The 27,832-nt window shown below is 39.6% G+C and overlaps 1 protein-coding gene across 2 annotated transcripts in view; it reads right to left on the bottom strand.

Moving 5' to 3' along the window:
• Window positions 1–504: 504 nt before the first annotated feature.
• Window positions 505–27,832, bottom strand: part of Znf143 (zinc finger protein 143) — a 56,670-nt gene continuing 29,342 nt past the window's right edge. For both annotated transcript variants that reach the window (XM_074041125.1, XM_074041127.1), the window contains exons 9-16: window positions 26,740–26,815; window positions 25,842–25,967; window positions 22,318–22,497; window positions 16,310–16,537; window positions 13,358–13,506; window positions 9,975–10,136; window positions 2,583–2,729; window positions 505–1,492 (exon numbers count right to left, since the gene is read on the bottom strand). In XM_074041125.1, the coding sequence (XP_073897226.1) occupies window positions 1,409–1,492; window positions 2,583–2,729; window positions 9,975–10,136; window positions 13,358–13,506; window positions 16,310–16,537; window positions 22,318–22,497; window positions 25,842–25,967; window positions 26,740–26,815 (1,152 nt within the window). In that variant the 3' untranslated portion in view covers window positions 505–1,408. The remainder of the gene's footprint in view (window positions 1,493–2,582; window positions 2,730–9,974; window positions 10,137–13,357; window positions 13,507–16,309; window positions 16,538–22,317; window positions 22,498–25,841; window positions 25,968–26,739; window positions 26,816–27,832) is intronic.

Genomic DNA, 27,832 nt, shown 5'->3' with positions numbered 1-27,832 from the left:
AGGCACTCTACTGCTTGAGCCACGCCCCAGTCCTAGAAAATAGTTTGAGTGTTCAAGTCGTTAGGCAATTAGAAAAGTTCACCTTAAAAAAAAAAACCAAAAAAAAAAAACAAAAAAGAAAAGTTCACCTTGATAATCTCTGCTGTAGTAAATTATCATTAGAGGAGACAGCTGTGGGATAGTGGAATTAAAAAAATAAAAAAACCCACTGAACTTGGAGTTAGAAAGCCTGGTTTCTCCAGTTCCAGCTTGTACTTTCACAGCAACAAGACAATTAACCTCTCTGGGTGCTCAGTTTCCTCATGTGCTGTAAATGATACTATCTCCCTGACAGTAAATCCCTGTATTCACAAGATTGTTGGGAAAAAGTAAGAAGTGTGTATTCTGTGCTTTGTACACAACATCCTCTCAGCCTATGCGTGCTGGGTTATGAGCTGTGACATTTGTGACACTTTCTGAACATTCCCCCCAACCCCACACAAATTTAATGAAACAAATAAAAGGTAACATTTAAAAAATTGCTGTATTCAAAATTAATAATAAACTTTAGAGTAAAGAAGCTTTAAAGCAAAAATACATAAGCAAAAATAAATAATTACACCAACCCGCTAACCTAATTTTCAGAGTAAAGCATTTCCAATTACAGCGCTGTTAGCTTGGGCACCAACCTGTGGTCAAATTTTGATAGTCCATTATCTTTAAAAACAGTTACAAAAAACTGAACACTAAGTGAAATCTTTAACAAAACCCAAACACTGGATTTAATGTTTTAATTTTAAATAACCAAACTTTGTAATTTTATACATAATCCATTGTAATGCTAATATAATTAGCATTATAGCTTGAAAAGCCAGTATGTAACAGGGATGAGAAACTGTAAGTGAATAGTCTTCAAACCATGAGATACAAATAAAAATGGACAAGTATATAATAGAACAAAAACTGCAGACACTCTACTAATGGGGGAAGTATCTGAAGGCTTCACATCCTTTATTGTCCATGATGGCTTTTGGAATTATGACTGTTTCACATGTAGAACCTTCTCCATTTTTAGTTACAGCCTTTATTTTCTTTTTCACAGTAAGTTAAAAATCCATCATAAGACTCCATTAAGATTTCACTGGTCTTGCAAGTAGATTCTAGGAGTTTGCAATCTGATAAAAGAGTAACATGAAAATTTACTGTATTGCCCTAATTTCATACTTCCTTGTACACAATGCATCACTTTGGGAATTTATTCCAGGGGTTATATACACAAAAGTGTCAAGAATAAAATGTTCTCCACTCTTGCATTAAAATGTGCAGTGTACAGGAAGGGAACTTCTGGTCTTCCTGGAAGGGCTTCAGGGATTTCTGCTGCCAGAAGATGAAAGGCTCTCTCTGCTTTATTGCTCTACTGTTTTGAGGATTAATCATCCAACCCCGGTGTTTCTCCTTGCTGGATTCTAGATGCTATTCTGATGGCTTCTTCTAGAGATGGCTGTTCTCCAAGCTGAAACAGCAAACTCACATCAAACACGAACAATCCAAAAGTCACAATCAAGAGAATGCCAAAGAAATGTTATGCACCAGAAGCAAAACTTCTCTTTAGGATTCTGATACTTGGGCTTGTAAAAATACTACTGCTGATCCAGTTTTTTTTTTTTTTTTCCTCCGACACTGGGGTTTGAACTCAGGGTCTCATACTTGCTAGGTATGCACTCTATCACTTGGGCCACTCCACTAGCACTGATTTGTGTTGGGTATTTTTGAGATAGGGTCTGGAGAACTATTTTCCCGGGCTGGCTTCGAACCTCCATCCTCCTGATCTCTGCCTCCTAAGTAGCTAGGATTACAGGCGTGAGCAACTTGTGCCTGGCAGTATTTGGGATTTTAATGAGCTCTTCATACATGCCAGGGGCAAGAGATTATCATCTCGACTGATGGAGATGGAGAGCTTCCTGAACTGTTAGCTTCTGTACTCATAAACTAAGTAAAACCAATCAGTGGCTGGCATTTTCCTAATTATGTACTAATCCTTTATCAAGTAAAGGGTTGGGGGCATAGCCCAAGTGGTAGAGGCCTAGCAAGCGCAGATCAAGTTCAAACCCCAAAAACCCCAGTACTGCCAAAAACAAAAAAGTAAACATATGGAGAAACAGCTCTTCCTCTTATGTGCAGTCAGCATCTAGAATTCTAGATTATCTGCTTGATTTAGTGACTCTTCTCACAGAATGGATTTTTTCCAGGTCTTCTGACATTCCTCACATTAAAATGGGGCTGTGTAGAACTTATCAGAAGACTAATTACAGGTCTATGTTTATACTAGGTTCATCTCCAAGGATAGCTCCTTAAGTACCTTATAGAGTCCTTCCTAGTCAGACTTGACAGTGAAGATGGCTGGCTGCATACACACATGCACAAATGCCTGAAAAAATTTTTTCTTGCTATAAGTTCCCCAAGAATATGCAAAGGTAGTAAAGAATAAAGTGTGGGGTTGCTTTGAGATTGCCTCATATTGAGCAGTTTCTTTAGAGCAAGCCAGGTACACAGATCATTCTGTGCCTATAAAGGTTATATACAAAGGTTGCAGGCCTACTCACCTGAACTGCAATCTGGGTGCCATTGGATGTCGCCACTAAGGTCAGAGGCCTGGTTTCTGTGGTTACTAAGTGATGGCTATGCTGCTGGTGACCCATTTCTGATGAGGCCGTGTGGAACGCTGCCAGGTCTTGGGCTACAATTGCAACCTTAAGCAAAACAAAACACACATGAATTAAATCTGTGATTCAAATAGGTTAAATCCACTTTATTCGAGGTACTGTAGACCTTAGAAGCCTTACGTATTGTTATTCTGGACTCTTCTGAGGAAGTTAAGGCTCAGAGAGAAGGGACTTAAGATTATGAAATGAACCAATGACAAAACAGGGCACAGGACATTGAGATGTGGATCTGCTATACCAGGCAGGCTCCATGAGCCAGGGAGACCTGGCTATACCTAGGTTCTGTTACCCCTATGTGGCTGTTTGGGAAGTTATACATGTAGACTAATTCACATCACCAATGTCTATTTATTCCTCAGACTATTTTTCTTCCGTTTGCCTGTTGCATTTATTAATTAGATTAACAGACAACTAAAAGGGCCAGTGGCATTACTAACAAACAGCAGTATCTCTAACTTTCTCTTTCATTTTTGTTTTTGGTGGGACAAGGGTTTGAACTCAGGTCTTCTTGCTTGCTAGGCAGGCACTCTACCACTTGAGCCACATCTTCAGTCCATTTTGATCTGGTTATTTTGGAGATGGGGTCTCCTGAACTATTTGCCTGGGCTGGCCTTGAACTGCAATCCTCCCAACTTCAGCCTTCTAAGTAGGCAGGATTACAGGTACAAGCCACTGGCACCCTGCTAACAGTATCTCTTTTTGTACTCACATTCCATCTTAGACTCCAAACAACTCTGCAGTCCTGAAGCCTCTAGCTGGATTGGTTAACAGTGCTTTTGTGGCTGTTATACCATAATTATAGCTTTTAAAATGTATGTAATATAGAAAATGGTAACAAATACTTCTGTTTCAAGAGATTCTGAAATTTCTGGGCTGGGGATATAGCTCAGTGGTAGAGCACCTCCTTAGCACACTGGAGGCACTGGGTTTGATCCCTAGCATTGCAAAAATAAACAATAAAATTTTCTTCAGCCAAATTCAGAGGAAGAATGGATAAAAACTAAAATTGCTATTTTACTTGGCCATTAATGCACTAAAAATGCTAGATTTTTAAGCCAGTAGATATTAAACTTGGGTCAATCCCAGTGACGTTCCATAATCTAGGAAGAAAAACAGATTTCAGTCTAGCAATAGCAGAGGAGTGTATACTGCACTAACCCTCCTGAAGATAACAATTATAAACTCTTGAGAAAAGTATGAAAAAGCAATGGTTTGAAGGTATTGGAGAACAATGGAAAAGCAGAAAAAAATTGGAAAGGATTCTCAAAAGAAGGGAGCTACACACTAGATTAGATCTATGTTTGAACAGATTTTCCACTGAGTATGGTATCCAGTCTTTGCAACGCGGGTGACTTTAGGGTATTAGGCAATGGAGCCTAGGCACCAGGATGGCTGTACTCTGAGAGGGATATCCAAGAAAGAAGAGATGGGCTAGAGGGGTGGTCAAATGGTAGAATGCCTGCCTAGGAAGTGCAAAGCCCTGAGTTCAAGCCTCATTATCACCACTTTAAAAAAGAGAGCGAGAGAAAGAGAGAGAGCAAGAAAGAAAGAGAGCAAGAGCGGGAGCCCCTAAACTATATTTAACTCTGCTCAGGACTCTTTGCTCTCATTTCCTGTGTGGGGAACAGAAAATGTTTCTCCCTCTGCCCCCGATTCTCCATACTTTGTTTATTGAAATAAACCCTTACTAAAAAAAAACAAACAAAAAACCCCAAAAAAACCCAAAAAACTCTGCTCAAATCCTTAAGATCCAAGAGCCACAAATACATGCAGTTTCCAATGAAGTTACAATAACCAGAAGCTGGAAGGGTGAAAAACTAAGAGATTTCACCTGTACTTACTGAAAGAGAGACAGAATTTAGAGGTTCTTTCTAGACACTGGGAGGGCTGTTAAACACCTTGGGCTTTACCTTAAAATCCTAAGGGCCATAATTCAGGATTAAAAACTAGGTTAGGTTGAAAGATTCACCATAGGGCTGGGGTACATGGCTCAAAGGATAGACTGCCTGGCTAGCAAGCACAACTGGGTTCAAACTCCAGTACCAGGCTGGGATGCTGGTGGCTCACACCTGTAATCCTAGCTACTCAGGAGGCAGATACCAGGAGGATGGAGGTTTGAAGCCAGCCCGGGCAAACAGATCTCAAAAACCTATCTTGAAAAAACCCTTCACACACACAAAAAAAGGGGGTTGATGGAGTGACTCAAGGTGTAGGCCTTGAGTTCAAACCTCAGTACCAAAATAAAATAAATAAATAAATAAACAAACAAAACAAAGCCAAAAAAAAAAGGCTGAGGGCACAGTTAAAATGATAGAGCGTGCCTAGCATACACAAGGGCCTGTTTTGCAAACAAAAGAAAACCTAAAAACAAAACAAAGGAAAACCTCACAGAAAATTAACTTAGAAGATTAGTGGGTAAATACAAAAAAAGACACACGATAATCAGATTATTAATAAGCAGACATAAGGACAAAAATCTAGAGAACAGTCAGGACAAATGACACATTATAAACGGGAGCAAGTGATCTGAAGACAGCTGACTTGTCAGCAGAAACAATGAAGGACAGAGACAAAGTGCTGAAGCAAAAAGGCCAACTAAAAACCTTAAAGCTAGAAAAAATATGCTTTGAAATAAAAATATCTTTCAGAGACAATTGTGACATAATAGTTTAGATAATAAAAACAGAATTTTTAATATGTAGCTCTAACTATAAAAGCAAAGCATCCTTCGGGCCAAACAGAAACAACACTGGAAACTCAAAAATCTAGAGGAAGGACAGGTGCACACTGGAAATGATTAATTTAACTGGTATCTAAATGTTTTCCATCATTCTGTAACTTACTTAAAAGATTAACTGTTTAATGCAAAAATATAATACCATGGGGTTATAATATATATAAATATAAGTTATAACACAATAGCACAAAGAATGGGGGTATAAATAAAATGATATTGTTTCAAGGTTCTTAGGTTCCATATAAAGAAGTACAATGTCAAGTGTAAGTAGCCGGTGATAATTAAGGACACCTATTGTAATCCCTAGAGCAACCACCAACAAACAAAACAAAAACAACCAAGAGGATATACATAAAATCATTAGAGGAATTAAAATGAAATATGCATGCCCCTAATAACAAAGCTTTAGTACTTGAAGCAAACAAAATAAAACCCTAATGAACTAAAAGGCCCTTAGTTCATGTTCCAGTACCAGGCCAGGTGCTATTGGGAAACTGATGAGATACACATGGAAAACAAGTCTTAGTAAATTTCAAGGTAATTAAATCTTAAAGAACATGTTCTTTAACTACAACAGAATTCTAGAAAAGCAGCAAATATTCAGAAATTAAGCAACATAAATCTAAGTAATCCATAAGTCAAAGAAGAAACGATGAGAAAATACTTCAAATTGAAAGGAAAGTAAAATTTGTTAGTTAAAGCTAAGGCAATTCTTACAGAGAAAACTGTAGCTTTAAATGCTTGTATTAGAAAAAAACCTGGGCATGGTGGTTCCCGGCTGAGGCCAGCCTAGGCAATTTAGAAAGGTCTTGTCTTAAAACTAAAGAAGGGATGAGATATAGTTACAGTGTCAGATGCTTGCCTAGCATGTACAAGCCCCTGGGTTCTAAATTCAAATACTGCAAAAGGCTGGTGGAGTGGCTCAAGCAGTAGAGCGCCTGCCTAGCAAGCATGAGGTCTTGTGCTACCAGACCCCAGTGCTACCAAAAAAAACCCCCAAAACAAAAACAAAAAATCAAGTACTACAAAAACAAAAAAAAAGAAACAATATTTAAAATAAGTGGTTTTAGTTGCTGCCTTAAGACAACATAAAAAGGAGAAAACTGAAACTTAGAGGAAACAGAAAATAGAAAATAATGAAAGTCTGAACAGAAATTAATGAAATGAAAAATAAGAGAAAATCAATATAGATAATAATGTATTCTGTGATGATTAATAAAACTTATAAAATCCTAGAAAGATGATCAAGAAAAAAGAACATGCAAATTACCAATCCTAAGAGTGAAAGAGGAGTCAGGCGCTGGTGTCTCACACCTATATCCTAGCTACTTGGGAGGCTGAGATTGGGAGGATAGTGGTTTGAGGCCAGCCTGTGCAGTAGTTCGTGTGACCCCCATCTCCAAAATAACCAGGGCAAAATGGTGGAATGTCTCAAGTGGAAGAGCGCCTGCTTTGCAAGCACAAAGCCCTGAGTTCAAAACCCCAGTCCCACAAAAAAAAATTTTTTTCAGATCCTACAGCCATTAAAGGAATAATGAGGAAATACTATGAACAACTTTATGTCAGTAAGATAGTTTAGATAAATTCCTTCAAAACTGAGTCAGGCACCAGTGGCTCATGTGCAATCTTAGCTACTCAGGACGCAAAGATCAGGAGGATTGAGGTTCAAAGCCAGCCTGGAGAAAATGGTTTACTAGAACCTATTTTGAAAAAATCCTTCACAAAAAAGGGCTGGCAGAGTGGCTCAAGGTGTAGGCCCTGAGTTCAAACCCCAGTACCTCAAAACAAACAAACAAAACTATGGGCTAGGGATGTAGCTAAGTGGTAGAGTGCTTGCCTGGTATGCATGAGGTATCTGGGGTTTGCTCCCCAGCACTGCAAAAAAGAAAAAAAAAAAGAGATTTGAGAAATTCAGTAGGGGTAGAAGGAGAGGTTGGGGGAAGGAGGAAGAAACTGAAACCTGACTTTTCACCTGTATAAAAAGAAACAGCTTTAGCCAATTTAGTGTTACAGGTAGAGTCCAAACATCCCAAGCAAAAGTGTATCATTTGCCAGTGGCCTACAGCTACAGAAAGAGCAGGGGCAGCATCTGGTCAGCAGGTGAAACCCCCAGCCCTGTGATAGCTCCAGCTGCTTGAAGCTGTCTGGCTTCATTCCAGCTCTTAAAGCCTCAGCTCCTGAATAGTTTCCTGATCCTTCGGCTACAGACAAGTTGTATGGGAATGCTTGCCTTAGGGTCACTAGTTTTTCAGACTCCCAACTGTAATTGGTACAAGGTGTTATTTACCCAAGCTGAGTTATAAACTCAGTCTAGAATCTTAGAGTTTCAGAAATGACTGATTAAATGGGAACAACCTACAAGACAGCCTGAAGGCTACTGGTTATATTTTGGTCTCTTTTTAAAAATAAAGGTATGGAGTGGGTGGTAAGGGAGGGGGTGGGGGCAGGGGGGAGAAATGACCCAAGCCTTGTATGCACATATGAATAATAAAACAATAAAAAAAAATAAATAAAGGTATAATTACATATAATAAAAATGCATGAATTTTAGGTGTCCTGTTGAGTTCTGACAGTTAGATGATACTTTTTTGTTAGTGGTACTAGGGTTTGAACTCAGGGCCTCATATTTGCTAGGCAGGTGCTCTACCCCTTGAGCCACTCTGCCACCTCTTTTTTGTAGTGGGTATTTTCAAGATAGGATCTCAAGACCTATTTCTCCAGGCTGGCTTTGAACTGCAATTCTTCTGATCCTTACCTCCTAAGTAGCTATGATTACAGGGGTGAGCTGCCAGTGCCTGGCTAGATGATACATTTCTGAAACCACCAACTGAAACAAGATATTGAGCAATTTCTTCATGGTCAATTTAATCAATTTCTCTCCAAAATGGATTGTGTCTGTGGTAATTTCATATAAATGGGAACACACAGCATATATTCTAGGGGAATTGCTGATTAGAGGGTAGAGGTATGTCTGATTATAAGAAACTGCCAAAGAACCGATGCTCCAAGTGGTTTTAACATTTTGTGCCCCTCTGGTATCTATGAGTGCCATTTCCTTGGCAACATTTGGATTTGTTAGTCTTTTTTTATTTTAAGCACAAAGCGGAAGGCTGTGGACCAGGCTGGTCTAGGCAAAAAGCAAGACCCTAGCTCAAAAATAACTAATGCAAAAAGGGATGATGGAGTGTCTCAAGAGGCCCTGAGTTCAATGCCCAGTACTGCAAACCCTCCCACCAAAAAGAGCAATTTTAGCTGGGTATGATGATTCACGCCTGTAATCCCTACACTTCAAAGTCTGAGGCAGGAGGATCTTGAGTTCAAGACCAACCTGGGCTATACAGAGAGACCCTGTCTCAAAAAAACAACCAACCAACCAACCAACCAACCAACCAAAAAACCCAAACAAAACAAGAAGCAGTTTTAAAATATATTAATGTCACTTATTTTAGGGGAAGTAAAAATTTAAATAGCAAAATAACACCAGGTTGGCAAAAATCCAAAAATTTGACCCCACTAGGATGAACTATGCTGGAGAATAGGCCTTCTCAAACCCTGAAGAGGGGAATGTGGACTGAACAAACCCTAGAAGGGAACTCAGGCAACATTTAACACAATTACATATATCTTTGCACTAGCAACCCTACTGTAGGAATTCATCTAGCACATCTGCTAGCACATATGCACAATCCCATGTACACATGTATTGTTTGAAACAGCACAAAACCTTTAAGTAAATCATGGCACATCCATGTAGTGGGGTAGAATGCCACTTAAAAAAAAAGGAATAAGGAAGCTTTCTTCATAATGGAAGAGAAATTTTCAAGATGTATTGTTAGGTTTAAAAAATAGGCTGAGACTGGCTGAGTGGCTTAAGTGGTAGAATGTCTGCCCAGCAAGCAAAAAAAAAAAAAAAAAAGTAAAATGAAATAGCAAATGAACTTATTTCCTAAATATCTGGTTATAGTGATGATGACAGGAATAGTTTTCATTAATGAAGATATACTTCACATGTATTATTGTGTACTTTATGGTACAGATGCCCATTTTAATAGATGAAAAAAAACAGGCTCTGGGGGTTAATTAGCTAAGTTATAAAATGGGAGTCAATCTGTCTAAGCACTATAGCTTATGGTGTATCTGTACAACAGAGTTGTTTGGTTTTTTTTTTTTGTGGTCCTAGGGTTTGAACTCAGGGCCTTGAATCTGCTAGGCAAGAGCTCTACCACTGGAGCCATACCCAGCTCTTTTTGCTTTAGTTATTTTTCCAGATAGGGTCTCACATTTTTGCTGAGGGTGATACTCCTACATATGCCTCCAGCTTAGCTGTGATCACAGGCATGCACTGCCATGCCTGGCTTGTTGACTGAGATGAAGGTCTCACTAATTTTTTGCTCAAGCAGGAATCGAACCACAATCCTCCCAATCTCTACCTCCCAAATAGCTGGGATTACAGATGTGTACCACCACACGCAGTCTACACATCAGTGTTAATACTGATAGATGTATTGATTGATACAACCCATAAAAGTAATTACCTGCTGCCCTTCTGTGCCCTCAGCGGTGACCATAGCAACAGAGTGTGTTCCTGCTGAGGAGATGACAGCGTCATGAGCAGGGACTGTGATAGGTGTGCCATCCTGTGTTACCATTGTGATGGTATTGCCAATGGCCTGCATGTCAGCTTGAGATATGTTGACCTGCAATATAGCGTATTTTGTAAGTCAGTCAATGTTGTCATACTTGGCAATCTTAACAAGGCCTGAGCCTAATCCTTGCACAATTTACTCTACGGGAGCAAATAAACCTTTCACGATGGAATAAACTCAGTCATTACTCAAATCAGTAGTTTTCAAATGCATCTACTCCTCTCCACTTCTGTTGCTAATTTTAGACCCTTATTTCTGCAGAAATCCAACTTTTCCAGGTATCTAGTCTAACCCTTCCCTAACTGTCCTCTATCTTGACATTCTTCTAAAACAAAAGCCAAACAAATATAATGTGACTGGATCTGCTTTGCTTGGTGCCAGTGGCTCATGCATGTAATCCCATCTGGTTGAGATCAGGAGGATTGCTGTTTGAGGTTAGCCTGGACAAACAGTTCTCAAGACCCCCATCTCAAAATAACCAAAACAAAATGGACTAGAGGTGTGGCTCAAATAGTAGAGTGCCTACTTTGCAAGTGTGAAGTCCTAAGTTCAAACTCCAGTCCCACCAAAAAAAAAAAAACAAAAACAAGTCTTGTCATGCTCCCTACTTAAATCCTTCCACTCACCCTCACCTATACTTGAGACTTGCTACATGGTATTCCTGACCTTTTATGACATGGCCTTTAACACTCCCCCAGACTCATCTTCCACCACTTCCAAACCTGCATCTGACACTCTAGGCACAACTAACCATTTTCAGTCCCAGGCAGTGTCACAGTTATATTTTCATGATTTGCACTTCCCTTCCTTCTTTGCCTGGTGAGCTCATGGAAATCCTTCAAGACCCCTCTGAAACACCATTTCCTGTGAGGGCCTCTAAGATTTCTGCAGGAAGAATCATTTATTTTCTCTATCAGGCTTGCTACAGCACTTTACATACCCCTTAGTTATATACCACTAATTGTGAGAAATTTCATTCACTGTAGGAATGTGTCTCTTCTACTATACTGTGATACCTCTTTTCCTGGACACTCTGCACTGTCTGCCAAAATGTCTGACATGACACAGATGGTCAATAAATGTCTGTTGTTTGACTGTCTGGAGGAATGGAAAGGAAATTCAACTGCTGAAGGAAATGGGAGCTAAAAGTGTATGGAGAATACAATAGTGGGATGGGGAAGATGCTGTTCTACAATCGTGAAGAGGGAGTAGACCCATACTCTGTATGATCAGAAATGAATGGATGAGTCTATGACTATACCAACCTAAACACATCTGATCTGGGAAGCTAAGCAGGGTTGGGCCTGGTTAGCACTTGGAATGGGAGAATGAATGGATGGCCTAGGGGTAGGTTCCCTATAAACACTAGTTACCCAAAAACACAAGAGGCTGCCACTAGAGAAACTGCCCAGTTACCTGAGTATTTCAGTAGTGACTGTTTCCAAGCTGCTACAAAAGGGATTTCTTCTATATAGGGAAGGAAGGCCTACCTCAGAGGGCTTCTATATGTGATGATGTCATTCAAGAAAAAGTGTTAGAGCTGATGTTGAATTAAAACCAGGTTAATAAAGTATATTTAATCTTGTATGTCAGTCTGTGGACAAGGAGCACTGTGTGGAATTGTGGTACTGATGTGGAAGAAAAGGGATGTATACAATGGCAAGAGTATTTTGTATTATTCAATCATGAATAAAATCTGCCTCCATCCTAGCTAACATTAGCATGGCTAACAGCCATCAAAACAACGGCAGAAGCAGGATGCCAGTGGATCATGCCTGTAATCCTACTTGGGAGGCTGAGATCAAGAGGATTATGGTGGGCTGGTGGAGTAACTCAAGTGGTAGAGCGCCTGCTTATCAAGCATGCAGCCCTGAGTTCAAACCCCAGTACCACCAAAAAAAAAAAAAAAAAAAGAAAAAGAGGATTGTGGCAGCCGGGTGCTGGGGCAGAGATCAGGAGGATCAAGATTTGAACCCAGCCTGGGCAAATAGTTCAAGATACCCTATCTCAAAAACACCCTTCACTAAAAAGGGATGGTAGAGTGGCTCAAGGTGTAGGCCCTACATTCACCCCATTACTGCAAAAAGAAAAAAAAGGACTGTGATTTGAGGCCTGTCTGAGCAAACAGTTCATGAGACTCCATGTCTAAAATAACCAGAGAAAATGGACTGGAGTTATTTCTCAAGCCTAAAGCCCTGAGTTCAAATCCCAGTCCCACCAAAAAAAAAAAAAACCCAGAACCACCCCCCCCCACCCCGCCAAAAAATAAAACCCAACAAAAAACAATGGGAGACTAACTGTGGCGTATAAAGCCCTAAGATGGGTAGGAAGAGATCTCTCCATGGTGACAGGAAGATAAAGATGGACATAACAATTCCACCTGCCTATTTTTGCCAGGTACTAAAATAACCTTATCTAGAGCTCAAAAATGAAATCAAAGCTGCATTATTTTAGGCTACTGCATCTAGAAAACAATGACAAGTTTGGCTATCAGAAAACAGCTTTTCCTGTGGGAATTCAAGATAACTTGTTCTATAAACTCTGTGAAGCTAGTTGAATGAATTCCCAAGGTTCCTGGTAAGGAGAGTGCTCCAGTCTGGCAATTTTACAAGTTCGCCCATCACCTCTTCCCAGGATCTTTTAGTGACTTCACCACCGTAGCCAAGGCTAGGCAGATTTCTCATTTTTATTCATTAATCTAAACAGCCACCAAATCCCATCCCTTCTCTGACCTGCGTTTTACATGGATCTGTGACTTTTCAAGCCCAATCTTTCTGTGGTTCGGACCTTTGTTCATACTATCTTTTTTTTTTTTTTTTTTGCAGTACTGGGGCTTGAACTCAGGGCCTTCACCCTGAGCCACTCCACCAGCCCTATTTTTGTGAAGGTTTTTTCAACAGTGGATGTCTTGAACTATTTGCCCAGGCTGGCTCTGAATCTTGATCCTCCTGTTCTCCGATTCCTGAGTAGCTAGGATTACAGGCGTGAGTCATCAGCGCCTAGCAAGACTATCTCTTTTTGTTTTTGTTTTGGCAGCACTGAGGTTTGAACTCAGGGTCTGACGCTTGCTAGGCAGGCACTGTTACCACTTCAGTCATGCCACCAGCCAAGCACAACACTCTCTTTCAGGAGACTATCAAAAACCTTTAGGAGATCTACCACTGCCTGCAGGCTGACGTCCAAACTCTACACCTAATGGAGAAGCAGCCTGCCTTTCAAGCCCAGGTGCAGAGAATTATTATTGAATTTGTTTGGTTTTGGTAGATACTTACATGTTGAGTCCCATCCTGGGATATGAGTGTAACCTGCTGACTCAACCCAGACTGGGTTACTGTGGCTACTTGTGTAGACACGACATCGTCACCTTCTACGCCTGTAACATATGTGATCTGGGACCCTTTAAGAACATCTTCACCTTGACCTGTTTAAAACAAATGAGTCAATCTGGGTCTTCTTCAGATTGTACAACTCCTTCACCATTTAAAATAAACTGAATCATTAGACCAATTAACCAATCATTTAGGAAATAGGAGGCATTTTAAATAAAATTATATATAATAAAATGTATATGTATTATATTGAAATCAGGAAAATGGCTTTTATAACTTCTAATTTTTTTTAAGCTAGAAGAAAGGATTTTGAATGTTTTATTTTTTTGTGGTACTAGGGTTTGAACTCAAGGCTTTGTGCTTGCCAAAGTGTTCTACCACTTGAGTCACACTTCCAGTCCAAGAACCTCCTTGTAATTCTTCCACTTATACTTCTGCAAAGCCAAACAAATCAATCAGACCAAATCAAACCTCCCATCAAATTGAAGTGTTTTAATTTTGGGGGACTTCTTTTCTCTTAGTTGGAATAATTTACATGATATTGTGCACATGTCTGGGGACAGAGCAGGGAGGAACTGCACAGAAAGAGTGGCAAATAACCCTCCAAATATAACAAGCATACCCTAAGTTCTTGCAGTTACTTAAGAAGCCATAGAAGTGATAAGGCAATCTTTATAAACATTAACCACAAAACCAGAATGGTGTGTAAACACAGTGTTCTAACTTACTTAGTCTTTAACACAATGATTGATTGTGAAGTTTTCAGTATACAATGACATCACTGTGTAAAGACAAAGTAATGGCATGTTATCTGGGGTGAGGTTAATCATTTAATAAGTGACAGAACAGGAATCCCAGGTCCCCTTCTTTATTTCACAATGAATCAGCAAAGTAAACAGTAATTTCAACAGTCATTACTGCTATTCTTGGCAACCAGAAGATTAGTGATCCCTCTCTTTCAACATTTTCCACCTCCCATGAACCAGAAAGAGAGGGAAAAAAATTTCTCTTCCATGAAGAACTTCTTACACTAGGAATACTTTTCAAAATCATTGGTTGCTGATGGCTACAGCCAATGTGTAATTTCCATGATAGTCATTACTGAACTCTTTTTTCTTCTGTTCCATAGCTATTTATATCCTATTACTCCAAAGGATTACAAAACTCAGGAGTCATGTAACAGAAAAGAAACACAAATCCATCCCTATTCTTATCATAGCTTAGTTTTTTAAAAAACAATATATATATTATTATATCATAGACTTTTATAGAGTATAAGAACTTCTAGTTGGGCATCAGTGACTCACACCTTAGTCTTAGCTACTCAGAAGGCAGAGATCAGAAGGATGGTGTTTGAAGCCTGCCCTGGATAAACAGTTCACAGAACCCTATCTCAAAAAATACCCAACACAAAAAAGGGCTGGCAGAGTGGCTCAAGTGGTAGAACACCTGCCTAGCAACTATGAGGCCCCGAGTTCAAACCCAGTACCACCACCAAAAAATAAAAAGAAAAAAAACCCTTCCAATAATCTGAAATATCCACATGTAAGAATACTAAAGAAGCTTAAAAAGGGAAGAGTCTTAGAAACTACATTTGCCATCATTAAAGCATGCTTTCGAAGTAGAAGGATTTAGCGTTGTAATGTCTTTCTATTTACTTCTTTCCTAGTATACAGTATGCTATCGTTAACCATAGTCATCACACTGCATAACAGATGTGCAGAATTTACTTCTCCTAAGTGAAATTGTGTACCATTTGACCAATGTCTTCTAACTGTGCACACTAGTGGTGTTTTGGCTAGAAAATAACACAGCACTCAAAACTGAAGGAATTGTTATTTTTATACCAGCATCTCATAAATACTTGAAAGGAAAAATAAGAGCCAGAGGGAATCATGTGAGCAGATGAGCAGTTCTTTCCATTAGTCTCGAACCAAATGTCCACCTGGATATTTCTGAATGCTTCAGCCAGTTGTCAAAAGTGAGCAAAGATGTCTTCTTATAATTTTCAAATTTATCTATGAAGTACTCAATTAAATGGTGACACAACTTGCTTTGTCATCTGATTTAGAAAAACCTATTTCCTTTTACCTATTTTCTTATGATTATTTAACTGAAATCACTGAAAGTAATTCCCTAAATTATTTTTTCCAAGAGCTTATTTTCATTAAAATGAGCAATTTTGTTTCTTATAATACACCTAACAGAATCCTAGTCAATAAAGAGTTATTTGGAACACTTTCTCTGCTCTTATGATTAAGGTCAGCATACTCAATGAACCTAAATCCTCTAGATGCCCTGCCTAACTCTCTAGACTTCTTTCACTATCTCCTATTCACTCTCCTTCTCCAACCTCTGGGTTTTTTGCATGTGGAACCCCCTCTACTTGGACATCCTCTTGCCTTTGCTCCTTGCTTCCTTTCCTGCCACCCCTGCTTCTTCACCCTCTTATCTCTCCAAAAGCACTTTTTCAAGCTGGTGCCGGTAGTTCATGCCTCTAATCCTGGCAATCTGGGAGGCTGAGATGGGGAGGATCATGGTTTGAGGGCAGTTTGGGCAAATAATTGGTGAGACCCCATCTCCAAAATAATTAGAGCAAAAATGGACTGGAGGCATGGCTCAAGTGGCCGAGTGCCTACTTTGTAAGTGTGAAGTCCTGAGTTCAAACCCTAGTCTCACCAAGAAACCCCTGACTTTCTTAGGGAAACCTTCTCTGCTCTACCCTTTTATGCAACCCAGAGCATTTCTTCAATAGCATTTACCACAGTTACTAATTAAATTGTGTGATTAAATGAATGAAACTTCATAATTGGAGAAAATATAATGGATCATAAGTTACGTTCATAACTATTGATTCTCAAACTCAGAAACAGACAGAGTGGACAAAACTCTTACCTGGGGGAGGCTCAAAGAAGGCTTCCTGCTCTTCCTCGATGGGCTCAGTGTCATTGTGGGCTGTCCGTTTGTGCATGGCCAGTGTGGAGATCTGCTTGTACGTCTTCCCACAGTGGTTACAGTTGTATGGTTTGGAGTGAGTGTGAACAACATGGTGCTTATACAAACTGGAATATTCTGTAAACCTTTTGTCACAGCCAGGAACTGTACAGACATATGGCTTTTCTCCTAAGTAAAAGAACAGGACATAAAAAGGCATCTGTTAGCTGGGAGCTGGTGGCTCACACCTGTACTCTCAGCTACTTGGGAAGCTGAGACTGGGAGGATCATGGTTTGAGGCCAGCCAAGGGAAATAGTTTGCAAGACTCCATCTTAAAAATAACCAAAGCAAAATGGACTGGAGTGTTGGGCTGGGTGGCAGGGCTGAAGGGACTAACTGCAAACAAATCTTTAACTCTGGGCTGGTAGAGTGGCTCCAATGGTAGAGTACCTGCCTAGCAAGCAGTAGGCCCTGAGTTTATATCTTTAACATTTTTTTTAGTAGGCTTGTTCATAGTAATAGTATGAATGAACCAATTCTGAAACTATTTTAGATGCAAGTAAAGACTGACCAAATGAGTGTGATAGTGTATACCTGTAATCTCAACACTTGGGAGACTGAGTTAGGAGGATTGTAAGTTCGTTACCAGTCTGGACTACAGTGAGGTCAAGGCTAGCATGGGCTACACAGCAAGGCCCTAACTGAAACAAAAACAAAAATAAGAAAAACCAAAAAACCAAAACCAACCCTCCCTGCTCCAAAGCAACCTAGTAAATGTTTCAATGAGGTCAGAGGCCAGGAGGGAACATCCAAACGAATGGAGAAAAAAAAAAAAAGAGCCCTATAGAATGAACTGAAACTGAAGGTATAAATGTCAACTCAGTATGTGTGCATACACATGCATGTCCTATTATTTCTCACTTTACACCTTCCTTGGGTAACTGCATTTTTTCCCATGGTTCTAAACAAAGTAAAAGGACTCACACAGGTAAAATCTTACACTAATGTAATGCAATATAAATTTTAGACATAAAGTAATTGGAGACAGGCTTCCTGTCCAATTCCCAGTCCCTAAGCTCAAAGCAGGCAGGATAAAGTTCTTAACGAATGGTTGTGGTGAGAGAAAGGGACATGGCAGATGATTTCCTGGGCAGGAAGATGGTAGCCAATTTCAACTTGGAAAATCAGCTCAAGTGATTTAGGCTGGAGCAGAAATAACCACTAGGTGGCAGCAAACAACAGTCAGAAAGTAAGTGTCTTTGGTTTGAGTTTTGAGCTTCCTAGGTTGACCTCATCTGGGTACCTGATTAACCTTGCATAAAGGAAATCCATTTTTACTGAACCCATCTTTTCTGTTCTATTTCTCTCTCTCCCTCTCCCTCCTTTCTTTTTACATTTCTGAACTTTCTTTCCTCCCTACTTTCCTCAGTGCTGGGATCCAACCTAGACCCTCTCACATACTGGGCAAGCAGTCTACCAAAAAACTACATCCCCAGAGTATTTCTGAGTCTTTACACTCCACTTATAACACAACACGGCCAATTACTGTTATCAGTAATTGTTCTTTCAGTCCAACCTATCTCTTAGGTCAGATCAACATTTGTAATTACTTATTGGATCTAACTTCAAATGATTCTCAACTATGTCTGCATATAAAAGACCTTAGAAGCTTTATAAAATTTTTAAATTTTAAAGGTTTTTTTTTTTTTGTGGCATATAACATTTTTAAATTTTAAAGGTTTTTTTTTTTTTTTTTTTTTTTTTGTGGCACTGGGTTTGAACTAAGGGCCTCAAGCACTCTACCACTTGAGCCACTCTGCCAGCCTTTTTTTTTTTTTCTTTCCCTTTTTTGAGATTGGGTCTCACTATGTCACTATGTAGCCCAGTCCAGCCTTTAACTTGAAATCCTCCTGCCTCAGACACCTGAGTATTGGGATTCCTTGGAAACTTTCAATATATCCTGATGCTTGGGCTTCATTCCAGTACTATTATAGCACAATCTATACAGACAGGAGCTAGGGAATTAGTCTGTTTTGAAAAGGTAAACCCAATGCACAGCCTTATTAGCAATGCTCTTCTGAAATGTTTCAAACACACCGGTATGCGTAAACTTAATTATCTGCATCCCTCTCCCTCTCATCAGAATCTAATCTGCCTATAAAACGTGCTGTCACATGACACTATAGTCCACTACTTCAAATGGGAAAAATAATGTTTTCCCAGCCCATCCAAAAGCCCTAGCCAATTACCCTAAATGTCACAGAAAAGCTCTCAGGCACCTGTGTTATAGTCCACTTAGAATTTCTGCATAATAAAAAGTGCTTAAATGTCAATTACCTATTGATTTAACATTGCAATAAATAACTGCAGTTATCAGAAGGCTGTAGTATGATTAGTCCTCCAACTCCAGAGTAACTCCATTTGCAGCAAGTTGACATTCAGTTGTTCTATGGGCCAGAATGCAGCATAACAGACGCTCCTCCTCATAGTTAGATAGTACCTGCCAGGGTCAGCAAGACTGAGTCTTATATTTGAGCCTGTAGTGACTTCTGCTGGTTTTGACCTTAGCCTGGATTTCTACTATAGACTTAGATCTATATAAGAGTTTGGTAGGTGGGGCTGGGAGCTTTGCAAGTTTGGGAGAGTCCCCCAAAGCTCTTCAGGAGTTTTGGGTCATGCTGGGTATATACGGTCCCTTGTAATTATGCTCTGTAAGTAAACCCCTATTAAAACTCATTTTACTCAGGCTTGTAGAGTGGCTTAAGTGGTGGAGTGCCTGCTTAGTGAGTATGAGGCCCTGAGTTCAAGCCCCAGTACTACCAAAAAACAAAACCAAAAAAACTCAACAATTCATTTTACTTGTTCAGGCAGAACTTTTTTGAGTTATTCTTTGAGCTGTTGGCACCATCTTAGTTCAGAGGCACATGATTCCTTAGACCCTCTGAGAAAATTCATACAATATGAGTGTATGTTTATGTGCAATACACGTGGTATTGTTCAGTATCACAGAACATTTCAAATGTTCAACAATATTAATATTAATTTTATATCTTAAAGATATAAAAGGAATGCAAGGGCTGGCAGAGTGGCTAAAGTGGTAGAGCACCTGCCTTACAAGTATAAGGTCTTGAGTTCAAACCCCATACTGTTAAAAAAAAAAAAAGGAATGCAAATTATATTAGCAAAATATAACTTTTCTTCTAATATGCAGCTTTCTTTTCTAGGTCTCTTAGATCTTCATAGGCTTTCTCAATTTCTTAGCAGGCACTTTAACTTAATGTTGGGAAGATGAGAGCGATAATGCATCACACACTTACACAATGTAAGAATGAGATAGAAGTTTATCAGAGACAGGACTCAGTACAGCCTGTTCTCTCACTCAGACACACAAATTCAGCGTTTTTCCTTTCATAGAAAAATACATGTACAAATAGATTCACTGCAATGGCTTTTCAATTTGGATCATAAATTAGAGGTGTAAGTCAGCACAGCACTTGCCTAGCATATACAAGGCCCTTGGTTTGATATCTAGTACTGCAAAAAAAGAAAGAGGAAAGGAAGCAAAGCAAGTAAGCAAGCAGGAGGTGGGTACAGAGGCTCACACCTGTATTCCCAGCTAACTGGAGGCAAAGATCAGAAGGATGGAGGCTCAAGGTCAGTCTGGGTAAAAAGTCAGTAAGATCCCATCTTGACCAAACTAGGTGTGGTAGTATATACCTGTGATCCAACTACATGAGAGGCCATAGGTAGGAGAATCAAGGTCTGAGGCTAGCCCCAGGCAAAAATGTTAGATCCTACCTAAAAAATATCTAAAGCAAAAAAGGTGGCATGGCTCAAGCAGTAGAGCACCTGCCTAGTTTACTGAGGCCCTGAGTTCAAACAGGGATGGAAGAAAGGAGGAAGGGAGAAATGGGAGGAGGGAGGGAGGAAGGGAGGGAGGGAGGGAAGGAAGGAAGGAGAAAGAAAGCAAGCAAGATGGATGCTATGACATGGTTGAACCTCAGAAACATATTGCTGGGCATGGTGGTACATGCTATAATCCCAGCAATCTGGAGGATGAAGCAGGAGGAACTTGAGTTCCAGGACACCTGGGCTACATAGTTAGACCCTGTCTCAAAAAACAAAGGAAAAAAAAAACCCCACTATGTTAAGACAAGAAGCTAAAAGAAATTATGCACGTAAGTATAATTCCAATTATATGAAAATAAAATGGTCAAATCCACAGGGAGAGAAAAGTAGATCAATGACTGCTTATGGCTGGGTACTGGGGTCAAGAAAATAATGCTACCAAGTATGCAGTTTCTTTTAGGGGAGAATGAAAATGTTCTAGGAGTGGATTGTGGTGATTGCTGCACAGCCTGGGGAGTATACTAAAAACACTAAACCACTCATTCCCTTACTCACTCATTCACTCATTATTTTGCAGCACTGGGCTGGAACCCAGGGCCTCCTCATCTATGCTGGTCAAGCATGCTAACCACTGAGCAACATCCCCAGCCCAGAATCATATACTGTCAATGGATGCATTCTCTGGCATGTGAATTAGAACTTAGTAAGGTTGTTTACAAAAACAAAGAGAAAATTTATCCATAGACCACTCTTCCCCTTGTTCCATAAGGTTCACAAAGTTCAGTTTAAAAAATAACCTTACCATGAAAGCAATAGTAGGAATCTTTCTGTATAGCTATCCTTAACTCAACTAGCAAAAACGCTTTGTCTTCCTTATTATGCTTATGTCTTCTCTTCAACAAAATCAGTGATAAGGGCAGAACAGACCTGCCTTAAACTAAGGAGGGGAAGGGGTGAAGGGTGCGGGAGGGGGCAGGGTGGAGAAATGACCCAAACAATGTATGCACATAATAAAAAAGAAAGAAAGAAAGAAAGAAATAACCTTACCATGTCAGCATAACAGACAAGTCCCCAACTACTTACCAACCTCACCTTGTACACCTCTTCTCCATGCAAGATATGCTTTAGTTACACAGAACCACCCAGTATCATGCTCTCCATATATCTGTGCCTTCATCTGTGACATTTCCCTGCCAGGGATATTTCTCAGAAAACTTCAGGATTCAGTCTAGAAGTCAAGGTCCCCAGTAAAGCCTTGCTGAAACGCTTCTCCAATTTTTGCAGAAATAACGGCTCCCCTTCTATTCCCATAGGTTCCCTTTCTTCCTCCCCACCCGTGCTGGGCACTGGACCAGGGCCTCAAATGTGACAGGTAAGTGTTCTACAACTAAGCTACACCCCCAGATTTTAATAAATCCTTCATTGTAAAGATTTTTATTGTGTTGTCTGTTTTTTTTTTTTTTTTTGGTGGTACTGGGGTTTGAACTCAGGGTCTTGCACTTGCTAAGCAGGTGCTCTACCACTTGAGCAGTACCTCAATCCTTTTCGCTTTATTTTTTGGATAGGGTCTTGCATGTTTTTGTAAGATGCTGGCCTCAAACCTTGATCCTCCTGATCTCTGCCTCCTGAGTAGCTGGGATTACAGCTGTGAACCACCACATCTGACCCAATCAACCCTGTTGTGCTTTCTTGAGACAGTGTCTTGCCATATAGTACAGGTTGACATCAAACTCTCTATGCTTCTGCCTAAGCCTCCCAAGTGCTGGGAATATAGGTCTGTGTCACCAAGTCCTACTTTCCTGTAGCATCTTGTACATAAAATAAGAGATGTTATGTACCAAGTCCATGTCCCCTCTCTCTTCCCAAAGAGACTGCCCTTGACAATATCTTATTTGCTTCTGTATCTCTGAGGCCTGGCAGACAGACCCACAAGAGATGCTCAATAACTGCTGAATAAATAAATATATAAATGATAAGGTGAAAAATTTAAAGTTGCTTAATCTGTTTCCACTATGCCAAGAGGCAGGAGGGAAGAGATTAGCTAAAAATGGTTTCTGGAAGAGGCAGGAGTTAAACTGAGCCTGGAAAGATAAGAGACTAAGGGATCTGAGACCATTACCTGTGTGTATCCTCACGTGGTTTTTATAATTGGTTGCACTGGCAAATGCCCTCCCACATCCTGGTTCTGTGCAGTAGTAAGGTCTTTCTCCCGTATGCGTCCTAATGTGCACTTTTCTGATATTTGATGTTGTAAAGGACCGACCACAGCCTTCAATGGGACATTTAAAGGGCCTTTCTCCTGAAAATACAAAGGGGAATAAATTAGACGGTTCAACAGTATACAGAAAACTGCGATGTCTCTTCCTTCAGTTCTGCTTGGGATCGTGCTCATAACTCTGGCCTTTTTGTGTTGCGCTTCCCTTTCATCCATTTCTCTTCCACTACAAACCTAAATTTTCATAAGAAAACCTGAGTGCTATTCAAGACTCATCAGTGATTACATGATTTTCCAAGACGAAATCAACCAGGTGGGCATACTAAAAACAGAGCTGAGAAAAACAGAGAAAATTATCAGAAAGAAATACAAAAGAAAAACAAGAATCAAGAATAAGGATTAAGTTAGAACAATCCTAGGATTCCCTAAAAGTCTATTTCCTGCTTTTTATTCTATAATACCTGGAAGAAAAATAACTTTTGGTCATTTCAAAATCTAATGCCTTGCACAGAATACACATCAAAATACTTGCTGAATATATTTCTATTCTTGTAATAAAAGCTTATGAAAACTACTCTGCCAATTATATTACTTTCCTTCATATTTGTTTTACACAACCTTGGAAACCAAAGGCCTTTAAAATAGAGAAGCAGGAGTTAGCCTTTACTTTTAAATTTCTATGTATCCTTTTCTAGAATGAGCTCAAATTAATCCAACAACTTCTAGGATGGAGAAAAACACACTCACTTTCTCAGATAGACAGATAGATAAGACAGATACATATATACACACATAAACACACACATATGTGTGTGTATGTGTATAAGACAGACGCAGATATTGGTCTGTATACATAGTAAGTTTGTTATTTTTCTTTTGATCAAGTGAAATTATGATTTCCCTATTGGTGAAAATCCTTCCAAAGGATTTCTGCCCTCATGGGACATGATGGTGTATACCTGTAATTCCAACACGTGGGAGGTGAAGCAGGAAGACTGAGTTCTAGGCCAGCATGGACAGACTCAATAAAAAAATAATAATAATAAATAAATGAGGGGAAAGAGTGGGGGCGTAGCTCAAGTGGCAGAGCACCTGCCTAGCATCCTAGCATGCGTGAAGCCCTTGGTTCAATCTCTAGTACTGCAAGAAAAAAAAAAATTGCTGTCCTCAAATATGACATTAAAAAAGGAGCATGAGCTGGGCACAGCGGCTCACACCCTTAATTCTATGTATTTGGGAAGCTGAGATCAGGAGACCTCATCCCCAAAATAACCAAAGCCAAATGGACTAGAAGTGTGGCTCAAGCGGTAGAGTGCCTACTTTGTAAGCATGGAGCCCTGAGTTCAAACCCAATCCCATGGGAAAAAAAAAGGAGCACAAAACTTTTTCTTTTATCATTATTGTTTGGAGACAGTCTCACTACATAGCGCAGGCCATCCTTGAACTTATGATCCTTCTACTTCAGCTTCTCAAATGCTAGGATTACGGTATGCAGAAGCAGGAAGCTTTGATCTGTTTTTCTTCTTTTGGTGGTGCTAGGGATTGAACAGAAGACCTTGTGCATGCCAGGCACTCTACCACTGAGCTACACCCTCAGCCCTTATCTTTTCTTTAATGTGAGTTTTGTTTCTATATTTAACCTAAGGAGCTGGGCACTGGTGACTCATACCTGCAAACCTAGCTGCATGGGAAGCTGAGATCAGGAGACTTGTGGCTCCAGGCCAGCCGGGGCAAATAGTTTGAGAAGTTCCATTTCCAAAATAACCAGAGCAAAATGGACTGGGGGTATGGCTCAAGAGGTAGAGTGCCTGTTTTGCAAGCTCCAGTCCCACCAAAAAAAAAAAAAAAAAAAAAAAAAAAAAAATTAACCTAAGGAGACAAAGAGTATACCTTGGGCAAGTCCTTTTCCTCTATAAGTCTAGACAACTTCTAAAGTCTGCCCAGCTCTGACATGCTATGGTAAAGATCAACTGTCCTAGGACAATTTTCATTGTACCACATATACTGCTACTCTGACTCTGTAGCACCTGATTTATTTTTGCTCTGAAATTACCTCTGTTTATCTATAATAGAAGTCCTTAAGCTCCTTACTCAACCTTAAAACCAATGGAAATATTAGTTAAAAAACTGGTGTATGATTCAATCCCCAGTACTACAAAAGAAAAGAACAAAAAAGAACCAAACAAAACAAGCAAAAAATCCAAACTGGTATACTGGGGTTGGGGGCATGGCCCAAGTGGTAGGTACTTGCTTAGTAAGCATGAAGCTCTGAGTGCAAAACCCCAATACTGCCAAACAAACAAAACAAAACAAAAAAAACCCTGGTATATGAAGAAGTAATTTGTTGAATGAACACTACCAAAGGAATCACAATTCTGGTATTTTTGATCAATATTAATGGAATTAGATAATTGGTTGCATATAGCTTTTATATAACAAGTTGGCTTTATATTGCAAATCCAAGTAGAATCTGCAGAATTTTGAAAGCACTTCTCTGATACAGTGAATAAAAATAAGTGCAGGAATGAAAGAGAATCAGAGACCTACAGCTCTATTCCTAAGCATTACAAAGTAAAGCCCATTTGGAATATCTGAAGTAAATGCTAAATCCTAATGCCTAGAAGAATCCACAGAGAAATTTACTAAACTATTTCAGCATATTTAGAAGGGCAGAAATGATAACATTTGGGGATATAGTTAAAACATCTGTACTACATATTTAAAACATCTGTACTAAAATCCCAAACTCAATTATCTCATGCTATATTACTCAGTCAACAATTTATAACAGCATCTGGTATTTGTTATCAACAGATTCTGAAATTTGTCTAGGTCTGATCCAAAACAAACAATTACCTTTGTAATATCAATTCCACAATCATCAAGTGTAGGAGGAAAGGGAGTGAAGGAAAGATAAGGACAATGCAACATTTAGGAAAAGGAGATGGGAAAATTTAAAGAAGAGAGAATATGATCACAAGGAAGGATCAAGTCTTCATTTCTGTAGAGTTGTTAGGGGGTCACACATTTTCTTTAGCAATAGCTTAGTGTAGGAAGGTTATACCAAATTGAAAAGGAATCGGATGTGTGAGGTTCTGGTCTCTGGCTACTATGTGTGCAATCCTAGGAAAATAGGATAGTTGTTCAGATCATTTCTGAACTGAAGGGCTGGTGATCCAGCACCACTATTCACCTTTTTTGGGACATGGAACCATTTGAGAATGTAACAGAGTTCTGGGCCCTGGTCCTAGAAAGAAGCATACTTACACAAACAGGAATTTTTCCAGAAAGTCTGTTTCAGAGACTCCTTCTCCAAGTGCCCTCCTCACAAATTAAGCATTCCTGGCTTGGCTCAAGCCACACTTTTGTAAGCATGAAGCTGACTTCTAGCCCTCGTCCTACATATGACATTCTGTTCACACTATTACCTGTATGGGTTCTGATATGTTTCTGTAGATCTCCTGAAGTTTTGAAAGATTTAGTGCAATTATCTTCTGTACATCGATATGGCTTTTCTCCAGTATGAGTTCTGCCATGACTTTTTAATCCATAACCTTTAAGAGAAATTTAAAAGAAATATATACTCCTCTGAACATGCACAATGAGATTAAGGCATTAAAAATACAGCAAGGATAAAATACTAGGCAAATACAACAGAATAACTATTAAAAATGCATGAGGACTGGAGGTGTGGCTCAAGTGGTAGAGCACCTGCGTAGGAAGTGCAAAGCTCTGAGTTCAAACCCCAATACTGCCAAAAAAAACAAAACAAAATGCATGAAACAGTATTGACAGCTCAGAACTGTCATGCCGAGAATTCAATAATTTCATCTCTGTTGAGAAAATATGACTGTGTGCCTCTCTTTTTTAAAATGCCCGATTTTATCATATGATGTTCACAACTCATACTCCAAAAACCTAAAGTAGTATCAAGACAAGGAGTGAGGAACGGAAGTCAGGAGGCGTGGTACCAGTCCTCGCCTTGCCAGCTGTGTCCCCAGGCAGGCCCCAGCCCACTGCTAAGTTCCAGTTCTCAGTGGCTCCCTAAGATCTGTATAAATTAAATTTTAGGTCAGCTTTTAAAGCTTGACTTTTATTTTCCTAGCTAAAAGAAAGCAGGGTGTGGAGTAAAGAGCACCAAACACAGTAGGCAAAGACAGGTCTATGTAGAAAAATAAGCACCAAGAAAAGGTTTCAAAGCAAGTAGGACAAGAGGCAGAGAGATTATAAAAACCTGCTTATGTGCTTCTGTGAAATCAGACAAGGGCCTCTGGTCTATCTCTGCTCCCTAACAGAACCAAGGAACAAAAGATATTTATTTTTTACCTGTTGCAAATGCTTTCCCACAGCCTGCGTGCTCACACTGGTAAGGCCGGTCTCCTGTGTGTGACCTCTCATGAACCTATTATTAAAACACAAGCATGATTATATTTCCTTTACACATTCCTAGGCTAAGTTGGTCTTAACATAACCCTATTTTTTGCCCCACTGCTGAATATTTTGCTGTGTACTTCAAAATCAAAAACAAAAGACAACTTTTTCACACTATACCCAAGAATTCTCAATACAGACATAACTGGTATATATTAAAAAGTACTCATTTAGAATAAGGAGTAAGAACATTTGCGGTTTGAGTGTTTCTAAAGTGGTTGAAGTGCTCACATGAAACACACTCACAATGAGAACTAGGAACAAAGGGCAGGGAGAGGTTACCCAAGGTAAGGTAAAGTGTTGGAGGCTACTGCTGGAGGAGCCTGGATCTGAGGCAAGGTTCTGCCACTGCCTAGAGGTGGCCATGGGCACCTGCCTTCTCTAAGCCTCAAAGTTCTGTCTGTAAAGTACAGACAGAATAGTTATCTACCAGGAGATGCTGCTGTGATAAATGAGTCATCGTGACAGTGGGCAAACTTCACTGAGCATTTAACACATACCATGCCACTTTTAGTACTTCACATGAATGGTATTGACTTATTTAATTTTCATAACCACTCTATGAGGGATTCAATTTGACAGCTGGGGAAAAATGAGGTACCAAGAGGTCAATGAACATGCTGAGGTTGCACACTGATAAATGGGGAGACAGGTTCTAGGGCCTGTTCCAAATGTGCTAAGTTCATACCTCCTGCCACATTGTAAGTTATGCAATAAATCTTAGCTACTATTATTAAGAGTCATGGTATATTCTATTGTATTCAGTTACAATTAAAATAAAAATACTTGGCCTAAATATTTGAAAGGACAGGACAATCTTTTTTCTCTAGTGCTGAGGACTGAATCCAGGGCTTTGCACATGCTAGGCAAGTGTTCTACCACTGAGCCACGCTCCCAGCTATAGGACAAATTAACACCCAAGTTTGCTAGATTCCAATGAATCACTGTTAGCAGAGTGATTATATATGGCTTTCTCCTATAATTATTT

Source organism: Castor canadensis, chromosome 1 (assembly GCF_047511655.1).
Source record: "Castor canadensis chromosome 1, mCasCan1.hap1v2, whole genome shotgun sequence".
Taxonomy (NCBI): Eukaryota; Metazoa; Chordata; class Mammalia; order Rodentia; family Castoridae; genus Castor; species Castor canadensis.
Note: the sequence above shows the minus strand (reverse complement) of the source record. Positions and strands in the feature narration are given on the sequence as shown.